We start from the raw sequence: 19,106 nt of genomic DNA, 5'->3' as shown, positions 1-19,106 counted from the left end.
TTATTCATACTACGTCGGTGGAAAACAAGCATACGGCCCGCCTGATAATAAGCAGTCTCCGTAGCCTGTGTACGCCTGCAACTCCAGAGGAGTTACATGCGCGTTGCCGACCCTAAACCCGCCCCCTCGTTGAGCTCTGGCAACCTTACTCACCGGCAGGAACACAACACTATGCTATGAGCAGGGTCTAGTGTTATTTGGCTGCTGTTTTATCTCCTATATTTAGGCGCTTATTTTACTTGGTGATAGGGTTCAATTTTAATTGGCATAAAACTACCTATAGGTACTGCCCTAGGTGTCCAGCAAGCTGCAAAATTGCATTCATAAAGTAAATCTATGGCGTGAATTATACACAAACGGCGTAAGGTGAAGTCAAGGCGCAGGCGTGATTAAAAACGTTTTCATACAAAATGTACGAAAAGCCTCGCCGCTTGAGTATAATTCAAGTCACGTTGCTTTCCTACATTTTGTATGAAAACGTTTTGAAGCGGCATCATGCATTTACCACGCCTGTGTCGCGCCTTCACTTTACGCCGTCTGTGTATAATTCACGCCTGTTGCTGTACATACTTACATCCAACTGTGCTTGGAGTACAATTTATTACTGGAGTCCAAAATATTTCAATACTTGACCTACATCTGTATGGATTCCGTATGACAATGTAATACATTTCCAGGTCGAGGAGGAAGTACTAGAGTCGTTGGTGTGGACGTCGGACAGTCCGCTGTGGGAGCGGCTGGAGCAGGGCGCGATACCGGCCTCTACCGACGTTTACATTTCCGACTCGCCGCTACGAAGAAGCAATGGTGCGTATTTGTTGCCAATTAGTACATTACTATAGAGGACGGGAAACGAAGGGTTGCAGGCCAAGTAGATCTAGACGGCCGAGCGTAGCGAGGACGGATAGGGATACGCGGCCGGCAACCCCGTTTCTCGCTGAGATTTGTATAGTGCTTTTCTCAAACTTGCAATGAAATAATCTTCTATCTATCTATCTATATAAATAAAAATCAAATACGTTTGTTAGTCACGCATAAATTCGAGAACCGCTGGACCGATTTAGATAATTTTGTTTTAATAATAGGCATATTATTAAAACACAAGAAAAGTAATTTCAGCATTATTGAAAATTCAACCCCTAAGGGGGGTTAAAAAGGGGATGAAGGTTTGTATGGAGTTCAAGTTTTATTTTGAGCTAGGAACTTTAAACTTTGTAAAAAGGTATTTTATCAAAATAGAAGAAAACTAATTTCAGCGTTTTTGAAAATTCATCCCCCAAGGTGGTGAAAAAGGGGTTGAAAGTTTGTATGGAAGTCAAAAATTTTTTTGAGTGCGGGACTTGAAACTTTGCATATGGCCATATTATTAGAATAAAACAAAAACTATTTCAGCGTTTTTAAAAAATAATTTCCTAAAAGGGTCAATTAGGGGTTGAAAGTTTGAATCCATTACAAATGCTTTAATACTTCATAGAAAAACATAATGTAAGATTAAACAAAAGTTATTTTAATGTTCTTGATAATTCAACCCCTAAGGACGTTAAAAAGGGGATAGAAGTTTATATGTGGTACGAGTTTTTTTTAAGCTAGGAACTTGAAACTTGGGCATTACCTCTATATTCAAATAGACGAAATCTGATACATATTACGTTTTTATTGCTGAGACTTTGCTGTCCGTCCGTCCGTCTGTCACCAGGCTGTATCTCATGAACCGAGATAGCTAGACAGTTGAAATTTTCACAGATGATGTATTTCTGTTGCCGCTATAACAACAAATACTAAAAACAATAAAATAAATATATAAGTTGGGCTGCCATACAACAAACATATTTTTTTGCGGTTTTTATAAATAATGGTACGGAACCCTTCGTGCGCGAGTCCGACTCGCACTTGGCCGGTTTTTTAAATTCATTCCCTAAGTTAGTGAAAAAAGGGTAGTAAGTTTGCATCGAGAACGAAATGTTTTGTAAATAGTGATCTTAAAATGTCGTAAAAGACACAGTAATAGGAAACAAGAAAATAGATATCAGCGTTTTTAGAAATTAATTCCCCAAGGGAGTTAAAGTGGCGTTCATTGAAAGTTTATATTAATTCCCTAAATTGGTGAAAAAGGGTTTAAAGTTTGCACTCAATTGGAATAGTGGACTTGAAAACCTTCTTAAGGGAATGCGATGGATTATATCGAGAAGAAAATAACAATAAAAAGTGTCACTGTCACAAAGGATTGTCATTGTTGGTTGTCGAACTTTATGGGTGCGTTCAGAAATGGAACATGGTAAAAAACCTGACCATAACTATTTAAACCACAAATAAAACGAAATTAGAGTCAGACAAAGCTAAGTTAACAGCGGTTTTGATAGTCCAGACGGGGCACGTGTTATTTCTAACGTCAAACTTTTACTTAACACTTGCACCGTCTGGGCTATCAAAATCGCTGCCAACTTATCTTAGTCTGACTCTAGGAATCACAGGTTAAATTGAAAAATACAGCCGCTATCTTGAACTTCTGCATATTTGCTCTAAACAAGATGAAAATCGATATCTGAAGATCCGAGAAGCCCTTTATTATGAATCTAAGGCCAAAATGGATAAAATACCACCATCTTGGATTTATGCATTTTTGCTTTGATCAAGATAAAAATCGATATCTGAGGATCCGAAAGACGCTTTATTATGAATCTGAGGGAAAAATTGCAAAACTAGGCCGGCATTTTGTTCTGATCAATATGAAAAAAAAACTGCCATGTTGAATTTCTCTGCTCTGATCAAAATTAAAATCGTTTTTTAAGGATCTGAGAGGCCCTTCATTAGGAATCGGAGGTTGAATTAGACTAAACAGCAGGCATCTTGAATTTCAGCATTTTTGCTCTGATTAAAGAAGAAAATATATTGTAGCACCTCCCTACAGAGAGGTAGCATGTTGTACGACGCAAACCTAAAGCTATTCCCTCTGCATTTATACGTATGTACATGTACACAATAAATAATTATGACATTCGATATCTAAGGATCCGAGAGGCGCTTCATTATGAATCTCAGGTCAACATTGGAATAAACGGCCGTCATCTTTAATATCTCCATTTTTTGCTATGATCAAGGTGAAAATCGATATCTGAGGATCCGATGGGTCGTTTATTATATATCTGAGGCCAAAATTAGAATAAACGGCATTGGAATTATCTGTCCCCTATCATTCTTGCATATTCGAGCGATAGAGAGGCAGGTAACAAAATTTCGATTTGCGTGTTTCGCGGTAGACTAAGTGTTTTTTACACCTTATAAATAGGGAAACGCTACAACCGCTCCGAAAAAAGTTGTCCGTAGGGTACCTACGTACTTATCGGAGAGTAAGTCAGTAACATCTGTAAAAGTATGATTGGATAATTCGAGACGTGCTAAAAGGGACTATACATTTATATAATACGAATACGATAGGTGATACGAAGTTCACCGGGTCAGCTAGTAATAACTAAAATAAGATGATGATTGTTTCATGTCCTAATGTGATAGGTTATTCAGTGCGTCGGGTTTCAAAAGGGAACGAAAATTTGGTTATTTTTGCGCTACGACGCACGGGTTAGGAGATACAGCCCTATAAAAATTTCTGAATGACTGAAAAAAAAAAAACTATATAGGGCTGTATCTCATAAACCGTGCGTCGTAGCGCAAAAATAAAAAAAAATTCGTTCCCCTTTGAAGCCCTGAAATAATATTTAACTAACATAAAAAAGAAAAAGAAAAGAAAAAAGACGGAAAAAAAAAGTATAATGGCAAAAATTTGCTTATAGGTTTTGTAAGGTTGAATGCCAAGACGTGCCATAATTTGACGTTTAAAAACAAAAGAAGGTTGCCTTACAGGCCTAGGTGTGTAAGGCTGTACGAAATTCCTTTACATATCATCCTCACTCATCACACCTGATACGTGGTATTTCCGGACCTAATTTGAAGTAAGTCATGTCAACATTTCATTACAAGTTTGAGAAAATTTATTTATGTTCATCCAGAGTGGTAAAATGATTTTAAAACTGAATTATTTAATATTCCAACTGCCAGGTTGTTATGGATGTGTTAAAAGTTTATGGTTTCATTCGCATAATGTGATAAAATATACATAACCAATTTTTTACGGATTTTTGCCGTCAGCTTCAAGTTCTTAACTCCATAAACAAGAAATTTAGAGCTTAATCTACTTTAGCTTTTACTTGTGTCTATCTATCACCTTTGCTTCTTACATAAAGTGTGACCAAATACCCACAGGACGACACACATACAACAAACATGTTTTGTCTTGTAAGAAACTTAATTGTTTCTGTGTGCAGGTGGCATGCAGTCACCGGTGTCGACAGCGATCGACCGCTTCCTGCTGCCGATGGCTGACCACGCCAAGAAGCAGCTATTCAAAGACAACATCAAACCAGGACAGTCTCTATTAGGTAAATGACACTCAATTATAACGCAATAAGGTCTACTTTACACTTTTATTAAGTATTCAAATTATTTGTATAATTTCAGTACCGAACAGTAACGTAGTAATCAAGCAAGAGCCTCAAACACCGACGCAACATAATTCGAACGCTCCCAGCGGCGAAACGACACCTAATTCCACACCCAAGAAAGCCAACAACTCTCTAGTGCTATTTTTCAGAAAGGTAAAGTTAAACTTATGTTTCTCACGTATATATTGTTTTATAGAATGCCTCAAAATTAAGGCTTGGGCAATTTCAGTTAGAAGGCAGTCAACTAATTACTCCAGGTCAACTTGTCAAGTTGTCAGACGCGTGACAAGCCGGTTGACGTATTGTGTTTGACTGAACACTGGCTCGAACAAAACCAAATATCATCAGTTAATATACTAAACTACCAGTTGCGCGCCCAGTTCTGCCGATCTTCCCATGCTGGTGGAGGAACCTGTATATACGTGGAGTCCAGCATACCGTGCTTCGAGCGCAAGGAGGTAACCGAACTGTCGGTGGAGTCACAGTTCGAGATCTGCGCCGTTGAATGCATCGGATTTGACCTCATCGTAGTGTGTGTGTACCGGCCCCCTAATGGTGACGTAAATTTATTTTTTTCCTTATTAGATAAACTGCTAAGCCTAAGTACTATACAAAATTATAATGTATTAATAGTAGGTGATATTAACATAGACCTACTTACAAAATGTAAAAATACCAAACTATTACTTAATACTATTAAGCAATCTGGATTTAACCAGTTAATAAATGTACCAACTAGAATAACAAGTTCATCAATGACATGTATAGATCACGCCTATTCTAACTTAAAAAAATCTGAAATAAAGTCCGTAAATTGTTACGACATGTATCTTTCCGATCACCTATCAATAAATATTGTAGTCGACATTCATAACAAGATTGCAACCCCAAACTTACACACACTTAAGAGAACTTTTACTAATCAGAGTAAATTCAGTTTTACACAAAGCCTTGACCTATATAGATGGGAATCGATTATGGAAAAAAACAGCTGTCCCAGTAAACAAACAGAACTTGTTATGAATGTTATTAGACACTTTTACGAGATACACTTCCCCATGAAAAAGCACCGCATAAAAGGTAGTGTTGGTTCGTGGGTCAGTGCCCAAACAAAAAAGGTACGTCTGAACATCCGTAAAATTAAAACTAAGTTACTTTCAAAGCCCGAAGACGCTGAGTTACGTGCTGAGCTATGTAAGAACGAATTGTTATACTGGGCAGAGTTAAGGGATGCACGTCGCTGCTACGTCAACAAACAAATCTCAGCCGGCGGTAACGATATGTGTCGTAGTGTATGGCGCGTTATCTCAATGGAAACATGTAACAACAAAAAAACTGCTTGCACCGCAATTGACGTTCTCGTTAACAAATCGGCTGGTGGGAGCACACACGCGCGCGCTGCCGCTGCCGCCGCCCGTCTAAACCGGTTTTATCTTGAAGCGAACGTAAACAATGTCATCCCATGTAATCGCTCCGCGCTTGAATACCTCGATAAATACTTAAATATAACGCCGCCTGTCTATGACTTTATACCTTTCTCACTCGATGAAATCTTACTAGTATGTAAAAGGATTAAGCGCAAGGAGTCAAAGGACATATACGACATGACGACTCGTATCATTGACTGTTTGCCCCCGCGCATCATCTCATTGCTTTTATTACTATTCAATAGATGCGTCTTCGCGGGAGTCTACCCTGATACCTTGAAACAAATAAAAGTTCACCCCATTTATAAGGGTAAAGGTGACATGCATTCACTTAAGTGTTATAGGCCCATATCGTTGATTCCAGTTGTGTCGAAACTTTTTGAAGGTCTGCTATGTAATAGAATAACAAAACATATGACATGTAACCAACTACTGAACCGCCAACAGTACGCCTACCAGCCCGGGCGCTCGACGGTTGACGCCGCGCGCGACGTGGTGGCGCGCGTTCTCCAGCACCTCGAGGACGGGCGTCAAGTCGCAGCCGTATTCTGCGACTTGTCGCGTGCCTTCGAGATGATTGACCACGCGCTTCTACTAGACAAGTTGTCACGCTACGGCTTCACTGGCAGTTTCTATGATACTATAGCCTCGTTTTTGAATAATCGTAGACAATGCACCTGTGTCCACAATTCGAGGTCAGAAATGGAACCTATAGGCAGTTGCTCCGTTCCTCAGGGCTCCTCGACGGGCAATAACCTGTTTTTAGTATTAATTAATGACATCACATCCGCCTGCGATGATCCAGAGTACATAATGTTCGCGGATGACACGTGCATCATTGTTAACGCTGACAACATTGATCAACTAAAATCCACGTTATCGATGATAATGCTCAAAATGTCTCGATGGTTTTCTGCTAACGGGATGTTACTCAACGTAGACAAAACTAACATAATACACTTTAAACTAAAAAATAAAGGTAATACTCAACTAGATATCTCAATAAACAACGTCACTGTCCCACAGGTCCAGGAGACTAGGTACCTCGGGTTTATTATTGACTCGGGACTGACCTGGGCTCCCCATATTGATCAAATATGCAATAAACTGGCCTCGGCATGCTTTGCATTGTCTAGGCTTGCCCCTACGTTATCTACCGACAATCTCAAAAAATCATATTTTGGATATTTTCATTCTATCCTCATACAAGGAATGGATCTATGGGCCACATCTGCTGATCGAGATAGACCATTTAAACTACAGAAGCGAGCATTACGAATCATTGCTAGAAAAACGGCCGACCACCCGGCTAGGGACCTGTTCAGACACTTCAAAATCTTGACGCTGCCCAGTGTATACATACTAACTGCATGCCTATACGTCAGAGCTAATATGCACAACTACTCAGCGTACGGTATTAGAAGCGATAGATGTCGCGCCCGAAATCTACTCGCGCCCCCGCGTCGACGGTTGGCCAAAGCCCGAGCATCTCTCAGCGTCTTCGGGCCCAAAATATATAATAAAATTCCAATTGATATTAGAAATGTAGGCAGTGACACAATTTTCAAAAATAAATTAAAGGCTTTACTTATTAAATTAGCCTGTTACGATATAAACGAACTCGAAATACCTAAGGGATAATTTGTAGTAGGTAAATGTTGTACGCATCCTTCTTTTGTAATTTAAATTAATTAATTGATGATATTTTGACATTTTGTTATTAGTTCTAAATCAATTTATAACATTATTCTACGATTATTTACCTGACATTTAGTAAACAACTGACATTTTGAAATTGTAATTTAATTATAGCTATACCGCATATTTAAGTCTATCTTAAATTAAGAATATGATATTTTATTTGACTTGTAAAAATCTGTATTTTTTTTTTACCAATAAAAAATCTGAATCTGAATCTGAATCTGACTTCAAGTTGGGTTCATGTATTAGGAAATGTAAATAAGATCTGTAAAATGTCTGCATTGTTTTGCATTGAGATATTGTATTAGATTTATATTTCATACGTTTACTACTGTCGTCGGATATAAATAAAACGTTTAAACTGACTCGATTGACTTCTAAATTACATTTGGTCGTTTATCGCATGCAAACATTGTCGCCTGGACGCCTAGCAACGTCTTACCTGGTGAATGACCCAATGTGAATGCACCTCTATTACTTTGGGACCTAAGAGCCTATCACACTGGCGGTTTGCGGGTGAGTTTAAAACGAGGCAAGCGCGCAGCGAATTTGCTATATTTTTTTCAAAATTCCACTATTGCAGTTTTGCAGTACGCAGTGACCGAATGCTCGCGGCAAGATCGTACGCGCTGGCGGCGAATTCATTGCACACTCGCGGCAAACTCGCTGCGCGCTAGCCTCGCTTTTGATTCTCCCGCAAATCGCAAGTGTAATAAGGCTTCAAACCTTCGAGCAACACAGGGAAGGGAGACGGCATTCATACTATTTCCCCTCTGCCAAAGCATTGGCACAACTGTGCCTATGGCGGTGCATGTTGTGACTCGTCCGTACACAAAAAGAGATCGAGGTGTGCAAGATTTGTCTTTGACGTGTGTCGTCATTACAGATTGGATTTTGTATTTAGTGAGCAAACACCGGATTGACGGGAGCAAAAGTGCACCAGTGCTAGTGATTAATTAAAAATCGACTAAATTTATCGACATCGTAAAAAACAATTTTATCCATCATTATCAAAATGACTAATGGCTAAGTTTGAATACATTTAATTGTGTGCAAACCTCTTTCATTTATACTTATCACAAGAATAAACAACCGATATCTAACATTGACGGTGTCGAGTCACTTGTGACAAGTATTGAAATTTCATTGAATAATTAATTCAGTACAACAATATTATTTAGCATTCCGATTAATTAAGCCTACTTTTTTGTTTTTTTTAAGTCGGTTAAAAATGCCTCCCAAGAAAAAACGTCGTTCATTTTCATGGAAAACTGACCATTCAGATATAGAAGATAGAGATACGACTTACTTTTGCAAAAAATTTAAAAATCATGTCACGAAAAAAGTTTTCCGCAAACCAAATCCTTTATAGTATTTTATGCAATGTTGTATAAGTGGGTTAAAAAAAGGCGAGTGGCGTGAGTTACAATGTGAGCCGGAGCCGAAGGCGTAGGCGAACATTGTAAACGAATACGCCAAGAGTACGCCGAATATTATAAAGGATTTGGTATGCGGAAAAGAAATAGAACTAAGTTGTATAGAACAAATTTATCAACACTATAAATTGTTTGAATTTGCACCAATTACCACAGTTGACCTAGAAAGGTCATTCAGTTGGCTAAAATGGATATTGCCGCCCAGGCGACGAAGATTAAAGTCTGAAAATGTGGAAGAAATGTTGATTGTATATTATGACAATTATATAAAATATTAAAAAGGTTAACTGCTCATAAAATTTATTTATGTGTATGTCGTGTTCTTCTTAATTCACATTCTTAAAATGACACAACGGTTGTACGTCATTTTTATCGATATCAACTAATAAAATTAATTTAATTTGTCCTCGCACTATTAAACGTCAGTTCAGATTTGCTCCCGTCAATCCGGTGTTTGGTAGTGAGTGAGAAGTGCGACTGTGTGCACGTTTTCCCCCGCAAAAAAATGGCAGAAAGATTTATACGGTAAGATATCGCTTAGGCTCCTTCCGACGTGTTGGGAGCCAGTGTTGCTCAAAGCTTCAAACGGTTGGATGGTCTATGACATTAGATATACCTTGAAAAGAAAAAAAAAGAAGATAGTCGATAGATATACCATGATTAAAGGATTTACATACTAATACCACTTATTGATCATAAGGAATAAGTAAGTCTTAAGTATTGTATATTACATGAACAAGCAGTCGGGTTGTTCAGTAATCCAATAACGTTATTTGTTTGTACAGTTCTACAGCCTGGCAGTAGTCCGCATGAACGACCTGTGCACCCGCCTGCGGCTAACCGACGAGGAGTTGAAGCGCAAGATCTGGACGTGCCTCGAGCACTCCGTCATGCACCAGACGCATCTCATGCGCGACCGCCACCTCGACCAGATACTCATGTGCGCCGTCTATGTCATATGCAAGGTTAGTGTTGTACACTAGTCCGCAAGATCTGGTCGTGCCTCGAGCACTCCGTCATGCACCAGACGCATCTCATGCGCGACCGCCACCTCGACCAGATACTCATGTGCGCCGTCTATGTCATATGCAAGGTTAGTGTTGTACACTAGTCCGCAAGATCTGGTCGTGCCTCGAGCACTCCGTCATGCACCAGACGCATCTCATGCGCGACCGCCACCTCGACCAGATACTCATGTGCGCCGTCTATGTCATATGCAAGGTTAGTGTTGTACACTAGTCCGCAAGATCTGGTCGTGCCTCGAGCACTCCGTCATGCACCAGACGCATCTCATGCGCGACCGCTACCTCGACCAGATACTCATGTGCGCCGTCTATGTCATATGCAAGGTTAGTGTTGTACACTAGTCCGCAAGATCTGGTCGTGCCTCGAGCACTCCGTCATGCACCAGACGCATCTCATGCGCGACCGCCACCTCGACCAGATACTCATGTGCGCCGTCTATGTCATATGCAAGGTTAGTGTTGTACACTAGTCCGCAAGATCTGGTCGTGCCTCGAGCACTCCGTCATGCACCAGACGCATCTCATGCGCGACCGCTACCTCGACCAGATACTCATGTGCGCCGTCTATGTCATATGCAAGGTTAGTGTTGTACACTAGTCCGCAAGATCTGGTCGTGCCTCGAGCACTCCGTCATGCACCAGACGCATCTCATGCGCGACCGCCACCTCGACCAGATACTCATGTGCGCCGTCTATGTCATATGCAAGGTTAGTGTTGTACACTAGTCCGCAAGATCTGGTCGTGCCTCGAGCACTCCGTCATGCACCAGACGCATCTCATGCGCGACCGCTACCTCGACCAGATACTCATGTGCGCCGTCTATGTCATATGCAAGGTTAGTGTTGTACACTAGTCCGCAAGATCTGGTCGTGCCTCGAGCACTCCGTCATGCACCAGACGCATCTCATGCGCGACCGCCACCTCGACCAGATACTCATGTGCGCCGTCTATGTCATATGCAAGGTTAGTGTTGTACACTAGTCCGCAAGATCTGGTCGTGCCTCGAGCACTCCGTCATGCACCAGACGCATCTCATGCGCGACCGCCACCTCGACCAGATACTCATGTGCGCCGTCTATGTCATATGCAAGGTTAGTGTTGTACACTAGTCCGCAAGATCTGGTCGTGCCTCGAGCACTCCGTCATGCACCAGACGCATCTCATGCGCGACCGCTACCTCGACCAGATACTCATGTGCGCCGTCTATGTCATATGCAAGGTTAGTGTTGTACACTAGTCCGCAAGATCTGGTCGTGCCTCGAGCACTCCGTCATGCACCAGACGCATCTCATGCGCGACCGCCACCTCGACCAGATACTCATGTGCGCCGTCTATGTCATATGCAAGGTTAGTGTTGTACACTAGTCCGCAAGATCTGGTCGTGCCTCGAGCACTCCGTCATGCACCAGACGCATCTCATGCGCGACCGCTACCTCGACCAGATACTCATGTGCGCCGTCTATGTCATATGCAAGGTTAGTGTTGTACACTAGTCCGCAAGATCTGGTCGTGCCTCGAGCACTCCGTCATGCACCAGACGCATCTCATGCGCGACCGCCACCTCGACCAGATACTCATGTGCGCCGTCTATGTCATATGCAAGGTTAGTGTTGTACACTAGTCCGCAAGATCTGGTCGTGCCTCGAGCACTCCGTCATGCACCAGACGCATCTCATGCGCGACCGCTACCTCGACCAGATACTCATGTGCGCCGTCTATGTCATATGCAAGGTTAGTGTTGTACACTAGTCCGCAAGATCTGGTCGTGCCTCGAGCACTCCGTCATGCACCAGACGCATCTCATGCGCGACCGCCACCTCGACCAGATACTCATGTGCGCCGTCTATGTCATATGCAAGGTTAGTGTTGTACACTAGTCCGCAAGATCTGGTCGTGCCTCGAGCACTCCGTCATGCACCAGACGCATCTCATGCGCGACCGCCACCTCGACCAGATACTCATGTGCGCCGTCTATGTCATATGCAAGGTTAGTGTTGTACACTAGTCCGCAAGATCTGGTCGTGCCTCGAGCATTCTTTGAGCTTAAAATTCAAAATGGCGGACATGATTTATAGCTTATTTTAAGAAATTACGATTAGTTTAAGACTTTATTTAAAATGCAAGAATTTGTTTCTTGCTTCTGTTTGTATATGTATCATGTAGTATTTGATGTTTTAATTATTTTTGACATTCCTCGGGGTGCCGATTACAAAAATGACATTCATTTTGAAATCCAAGATGGCGGACATGATTTTTTCTTTAAAATCGACATGGGTGTCATCTCCGAGGTTCCTCGGGGTTCCGATTACGAAAATGACGTTCATTTTGAAATCCAAGATGGCGGACATTATTTTTTCTTAAAAATCGATATGGGTGTCATATCCGAGGTTCCTCGGAGTTCCGATTACGAAAATGACGTCCATTTTGAAATCCAAGATAGCGGACATTATTTTTTCTTAAAAATGGATATGAGTGTCATATCCGAGGTTCCTCGGGGTTCCGATTACGAAAATGACGTCCATTTTGGAATCCAAGATTGTGGACATTGATTTTTCTTAGAAATCGATATGGGTGTCATCTCCGGAGGTTCCTCGCAGTTCCGATTACGAAAATGACGTCCATTTTGGGGGTTTTTGGAGGTGCAGATTTCAAAAATAGTCCATTTTAGAATTAAAGATGGTTGACATCACTGCTACACACATTTCAAAAAATGACGTCTGCCATCTTTATTTTCAAAATAGATGTCATTTTTGAAATCTACAACCCCAAAAACCCAGAAAACAACACCCATGACGACTTTTTCAAAAAAGTGACGTCCTCCATCTTTATTTCCAAAATGGACGCCATTTGTAAAATTTGTACACATACATGAAACCTAAAAACATTTCCCTACTCTTTTGGGCAGTTGTGTAAGTCTGTGACAACCTTAGGTAGGTACGGTGACCTTGAGCGGTGTCGGCATCTACGCAAACATCAAAGGCGTCGGCCCACTGTTACTTTTTACACTGTGGTCATATGCAAGGTTAGTGTTGTACAGTAGTCCGCAAGATCTGAACGTGCCTCGAGCACTCCGTCATGCACCAGACGCATCTCATGTGCGACCGCCACCTCGACCAGATACTTATGTGCGCCGTCTATGTCATATGCAAGGTTAGTGTTGTACAGTAGTCCGCAAGATCTAGACGTGCCTCCAGCAGTCCGTCATGCACCAGACACATCTCATGGCCGACCGCCACCTCGACCAGATACTCGTAATTGCCATGTGCATTTACACAGAATGTAAATGTAGGGCATGTTTGCCAGACTTTATTGTTATCCTCGTTTTTGTTGTAGGTTTCAAACAATCCTAACAATCAAGTAGAGAGAACGTTTGCCGACATCATGCGGTGTTACCGACAGCGACCCCTGGCGGACAATCATGTTTACAGATCAGTTTTGATCAAGCAAAGTACCGGAGACAGTAAGTGTTCATTGAATTTATCCAGATGTCACGCTTTGTACATATAATTATTTAAAATCTGATTTTTAATCAATGAAAATCCTTTAACATACAGATTCTTTCCTACCAAAGGGTAATTTATTTTTTTGAGCAACATCCCATGTCCAAATTGAATGGAGAAATTTATGAATGAGTTCATAATGGCTGATGGTACGTTTGGTACACATACTTACAATAGGGATGTTGCCTGTATTTAAAATAATTGATTTCACATCATGCACAAAAGCACCAGAAAATGATTAGACAGTAGTTTGAATTTAACACAATTTCTATTAAAGAGGCGGTGAAGTGTGGGAGTTTAAGGGTGTAATGATAACTCCAGAGTCGAGAATATACGGATCGTTTATTTAGTAATAGTTTAGGCTTATACAATACTATGATTCTAATCGGTGCAATGTAGTGGAAGTAATGGTGAAAGTTTACGATGCGTTTATATCAAGGTTTGTGACATCGTTAATCTAATGTTCTAATAATATAGGCCATGGCGCATGCAGGCCTGTGTGCGTGCGACCTCCACTACAGCGGGTCCACACAGAGTGTTCATATGCGCGAAGCAAAATTTGACTACATCATTTTTTTTCAGGTTCTCCTGAGAGGGGCGATTTAATTAACTTCTATAACAAAGTGTATGTGCAGTGCATGCAGACGTTTGCACTTCGGTTTACTGGCAAGCATAAAGATGTAAGTATGCATTTATTTTATCTTGTTACCCAGTTGCAATTTACAATTTATCGTCTTCATTGTAGTTAAACCACTTACAGCGGACACTGTTTTATAGAACATTCAAGTACAGTTGAGCAGCGGTGTAACTTTAGTCGTTAAATCGGTTTATCATAGCCGTCGTCTCAGCTCCCGCGCTGCATCTCTAAAATAATCAACTTACGTACGCTAGTTCAAGCCATTTCAGGCAATTTACCTGTGTTAGCCCTCGACTCAGCCATAAAAATGAAACATCCAAAATTTTCTGATGACATATACTTATTTTGTTTTCTTTAAAAATTGAACGATACAAAACAAATGCAACTCTTTAAATTTCATCAAATCTTGACTTTAGGGGGTTAGTGTATGCCGGTACAGAAATAAATGGTGTATGGTTTCAGGAGTGCAGCCTGTCGCCCCTGCCGGCCGGGCGCGGCGACGCGCTGAGCTCGCCGGGCGGGCAGCGCGTGTCGGAGCGCCACCAGCTGTACGTGAAGCCGCTCACCTCGCCCCCGCCCAGCCTCAACCAGCTCACCTACCGCTTCAGCCGCAGCCCCGCCAAGGTACTGTGTCGGAGCCCACCAGCTGTACGTGAAGCCGCTCACCTCGCCCCGCCCAGCCTCAACCAGCTCACCTACCGCTTCAGCCGCAGCCCCGCCAAGGTACTGTGTCGGAGCCCACCAGCTGTACGTGAAGCCGCTCACCTCGCCCCCGCCCAGCCTCAACCAGCTCACCTACCGCTTCAGCCGCAGCCCCGCCAAGGTACTGTGTCGGAGCCCACCAGCTGTACGTGAAGCCGCTCACCTCGCCCCCGCCCAGCCTCAACCAGCTCACCTACCGCTTCAGCCGCAGCCCCGCCAAGGTACTGTGTCGGAGCCCACCAGCTGTACGTGAAGCCGCTCACCTCGCCCCGCCCAGCCTCAACCAGCTCACCTACCGCTTCAGCCGCAGCCCCGCCAAGGTACTGTGTCGGAGCCCACCAGCTGTACGTGAAGCCGCTCACCTCGCCCCCGCCCAGCCTCAACCAGCTCACCTACCGCTTCAGCCGCAGCCCCGCCAAGGTACTGTGTCGGAGCCCACCAGCTGTACGTGAAGCCGCTCACCTCGCCCCGCCCAGCCTCAACCAGCTCACCTACCGCTTCAGCCGCAGCCCCGCCAAGGTACTGTGTCGGAGCCCACCAGCTGTACGTGAAGCCGCTCACCTCGCCCCCGCCCAGCCTCAACCAGCTCACCTACCGCTTCAGCCGCAGCCCCGCCAAGGTACTGTGTCGGAGCCCACCAGCTGTACGTGAAGCCGCTCACCTCGCCCCCGCCCAGCCTCAACCAGCTCACCTACCGCTTCAGCCGCAGCCCCGCCAAGGTACTGTGTCGGAGCGCCACCAGCTGTACGTGAAGCCGCTCACCTCGCCCCCGCCCAGCCTCAACCAGCTCACCTACCGCTTCAGCCGCAGCCCCGCCAAGGTACTGTGTCGGAGCCCACCAGCTGTACGTGAAGCCGCTCACCTCGCCCCCGCCCAGCCTCAACCAGCTCACCTACCGCTTCAGCCGCAGCCCCGCCAAGGTACTGTGTCGGAGCGCCACCAGCTGTACGTGAAGCCGCTCACCTCGCCCCCGCCCAGCCTCAACCAGCTCACCTACCGCTTCAGCCGCAGCCCCGCCAAGGTACTGTGTCGGAGCCCACCAGCTGTACGTGAAGCCGCTCACCTCGCCCCCGCCCAGCCTCAACCAGCTCACCTACCGCTTCAGCCGCAGCCCCGCCAAGGTACTGTGTCGGAGCCCACCAGCTGTACGTGAAGCCGCTCACCTCGCCCCCGCCCAGCCTCAACCAGCTCACCTACCGCTTCAGCCGCAGCCCCGCCAAGGTACTGTGTCGGAGCCCACCAGCTGTACGTGAAGCCGCTCACCTCGCCCCCGCCCAGCCTCAACCAGCTCACCTACCGCTTCAGCCGCAGCCCCGCCAAGGTACTGTGTCGGAGCGCCACCAGCTGTACGTGAAGCCGCTCACCTCGCCCCGCCCAGCCTCAACCAGCTCACCTACCGCTTCAGCCGCAGCCCCGCCAAGGTACTGTGTCGGAGCCCACCAGCTGTACGTGAAGCCGCTCACCTCGCCCCCGCCCAGCCTCAACCAGCTCACCTACCGCTTCAGCCGCAGCCCCGCCAAGGTACTGTGTCGGAGCGCCACCAGCTGTACGTGAAGCCGCTCACCTCGCCCCCGCCCAGCCTCAACCAGCTCACCTACCGCTTCAGCCGCAGCCCCGCCAAGGTACTGTGTCGGAGCGCCACCAGCTGTACGTGAAGCCGCTCACCTCCCCCCCGCCCAGCCTAAACCAGCTCACCTACCGCTTCAGCCGCAGCCCCGCCAAGGTACTGTGTCGGAGCGCCACCAGCTGTACGTGAAGCCGCTCACCTCGCCCCCGCCCAGCCTCAACCAGCTCACCTACCGCTTCAGCCGCAGCCCCGCCAAGGTACTGTGTCGGAGCGCCACCAGCTGTACGTGAAGCCGCTCACCTCGCCCCCGCCCAGCCTCAACCAGCTCACCTAACGCTTCAGCCGCAGCCCCGCCAAGGTACTGTGTCGGAGCGCCACCAGCTGTACGTGAAGCCGCTCACCTCCCCCCCGCCCAGCCTCAACCAGCTCACCTACCGCTTCAGCCGCAGCCCCGCCAAGGTACTGTGTCGGAGCGCCACCAGCTGTACGCGAAGCCGCTCACCTCGCCCCCGCCCAGCCTCAACCAGCTCGCCTACCGCTTCAGCCGCAGCCCCGCCAAGGTACTGTGTCGGAGCGCCACCAGCTGTACGGGAAGCCGCTCACCTCGCCCCCGCCCAGCCTCAACCAGCTCACCTACCGCTTCAGCCGCAGCCCCGCCAAGGTACTGTGTCGGAGCGCCACCAGCTGTACGTGAAGCCGCTCACCTCGCCCCCGCCCAGCCTCAACCAGCTCACCTAACGCTTCAGCCGCAGCCCCGCCAAGGTACTGTGTCGGAGCGCCACCAGCTGTACGTGAAGCCGCTCACCTCCCCCCCGCCCAGCCTCAACCAGCTCACCTACCGCTTCAGCCGCAGCCCCGCCAAGGTACTGTGTTGGAGCGCCACCAGCTGTACGCGAAGCCGCTCACCTCGCCCCCGCCCAGCCTCAACCAGCTCGCCTACCGCTTCAGCCGCAGCCCCGCCAAGGTACTGTGTCGGAGCGCCACCAGCTGTACGTGAAGCCGCTCACCTCGCCCCCGCCCAGCCTCAACCAGCTCACCTACCGCTTCAGCCGCAGCCCCGCCAAGGTACTGTGTCGGAGCGCCACCAGCTGTACGTGAAGCCGCTCACCTCGCCCCAGCCTCAACCAGCTCACCTACCGCTTCAGCCGCAGCCCCGCCAAGGTACTGTGTCGGAGCGCCACTAGCTGTACGTGAAGCCGCTCACCTCGCCCCCGCCCAGCCTCAACCAGCTCACCTACCGCTTCAGCCGCAGCCCCGCCAAGGTACTGATAAATACCAACACGTAGCACTGACCAGCCAAGCTTTACAATAATCAGCTAATACCAGTTTATTGGACTGCTACATATTGAACGTGACTCGTGTGATCTTATAAAAAAAAACTAGCTTTGCTCGTTTCATAAATCCACACTCGTGTTTTAGTTTTTAACGCCTAAAGACATTACATACCCTGCTTTATCTACATAATATTATAAGTTTGCTATGATGTGTTCCGTAACATAAGGTATTTATTAATGTTACGCCTGTGATGTGATGAGTGTGTTCGATGTCGCTATGATATCGATCACGCTTTTCAATTGACATTTAATTTCGCATACGAATAAAATTGGGGTTAAATCGAATCTCTTTGTTTTTCAGAATTGTTTGAAATTTAAATGTCATTATATAAGTATTAATCGATTTTGATATCATTACTACTCGATACTAACGAGAAAAAACAGTTTTATCTTTATGCGCCCCATAAAGGGTTTATGATATCTGTGTACAGTCAGCGTCAAATACTTTGTAGAAGTCAAAGTGGCCAAATAGTTCGGTACACCATATATTTAGTATGGTTATTTGGCTACTTTGGTTGCTACAAAGTATTTGACGCTGACTGTACATAAAGAGACAAAACATTTGTACACCTCCAAAAATAGGTTAACCATTGATTAATTTGACGTTTACTTAGGACCTACACGCGATCAACACGATGGTGTCGTGCGAGGTGGGCGGCAAGCGCATGAGCGACGCGGCGCAGGACGTGGTGAAGCGCGCGCGGCTCGGGCTCGCTGCACCTGGCGTCGCGCGCAAGCTGCAGGGGCTCGTGTCCGACCGCCAGGCCGTGTGAGGTGAGCCTGCCCCTCCCCCGGCCGCTAGCTGCAGGGGCTCGTGTCCGACCGCCAGGCCGTGTGAGGTGAGCCTGCCCCTCCCCCGGCCGCTAGCTGCAGGGGCTCGTGTCCGACCGCCAGGCCGTGTGAGGTGAGCCTGCCCCTCCCCCGGCCGCTAGCTGCAGGGGCTCGTGTCCGACCGCCAGGCCGTGTGAGGTGAGCCTGCCCCTCCCCCGGCCGCTAGCTGCAGGGGCTCGTGTCCGACCGCCAGGCCGTGTGAGGTGAGCCTGCCCCTCCCCCGGCCGCTAGCTGCAGGGGCTCGTGTCCGACCGCCAGGCCGTGTGAGGTGAGCCTGCCCCTCCCCCGGCCGCTAGCTGCAGGGGCTCGTGTCCGACCGCCAGGCCGTGTGAGGTGAGCCTGCCCCTCCCCCGGCCGCTAGCTGCAGGGGCTCGTGTCCGACCGCCAGGCCGTGTGAGGTGAGCCTGCCCCTCCCCCGGCCGCTAGCTGCAGGGGCTCGCGTCCGACCG

General features: G+C 46.4%; 1 protein-coding gene across 1 annotated transcript in view; it reads left to right on the top strand.

Moving 5' to 3' along the window:
• LOC133527412 (retinoblastoma-like protein 1) overlaps positions 1 to 19,106 on the top strand; it is a 38,710-nt gene that overhangs the window by 16,157 nt on the left and 3,447 nt on the right. The window contains exons 11-18 of the mRNA XM_061864415.1: positions 678 to 807; positions 4,320 to 4,433; positions 4,513 to 4,649; positions 9,846 to 10,025; positions 13,420 to 13,546; positions 14,169 to 14,266; positions 14,686 to 14,847; positions 18,441 to 18,600. Coding sequence (XP_061720399.1) covers positions 678 to 807; positions 4,320 to 4,433; positions 4,513 to 4,649; positions 9,846 to 10,025; positions 13,420 to 13,546; positions 14,169 to 14,266; positions 14,686 to 14,847; positions 18,441 to 18,599 — 1,107 coding nt within the window. The 3' untranslated portion in view covers position 18,600. The remainder of the gene's footprint in view (positions 1 to 677; positions 808 to 4,319; positions 4,434 to 4,512; positions 4,650 to 9,845; positions 10,026 to 13,419; positions 13,547 to 14,168; positions 14,267 to 14,685; positions 14,848 to 18,440; positions 18,601 to 19,106) is intronic.

This window comes from Cydia pomonella, chromosome 18 (genome assembly GCF_033807575.1).
Source record: "Cydia pomonella isolate Wapato2018A chromosome 18, ilCydPomo1, whole genome shotgun sequence".
Taxonomy (NCBI): Eukaryota; Metazoa; Arthropoda; class Insecta; order Lepidoptera; family Tortricidae; genus Cydia; species Cydia pomonella.
This window is presented reverse-complemented; position numbering and strand designations above follow the sequence as displayed.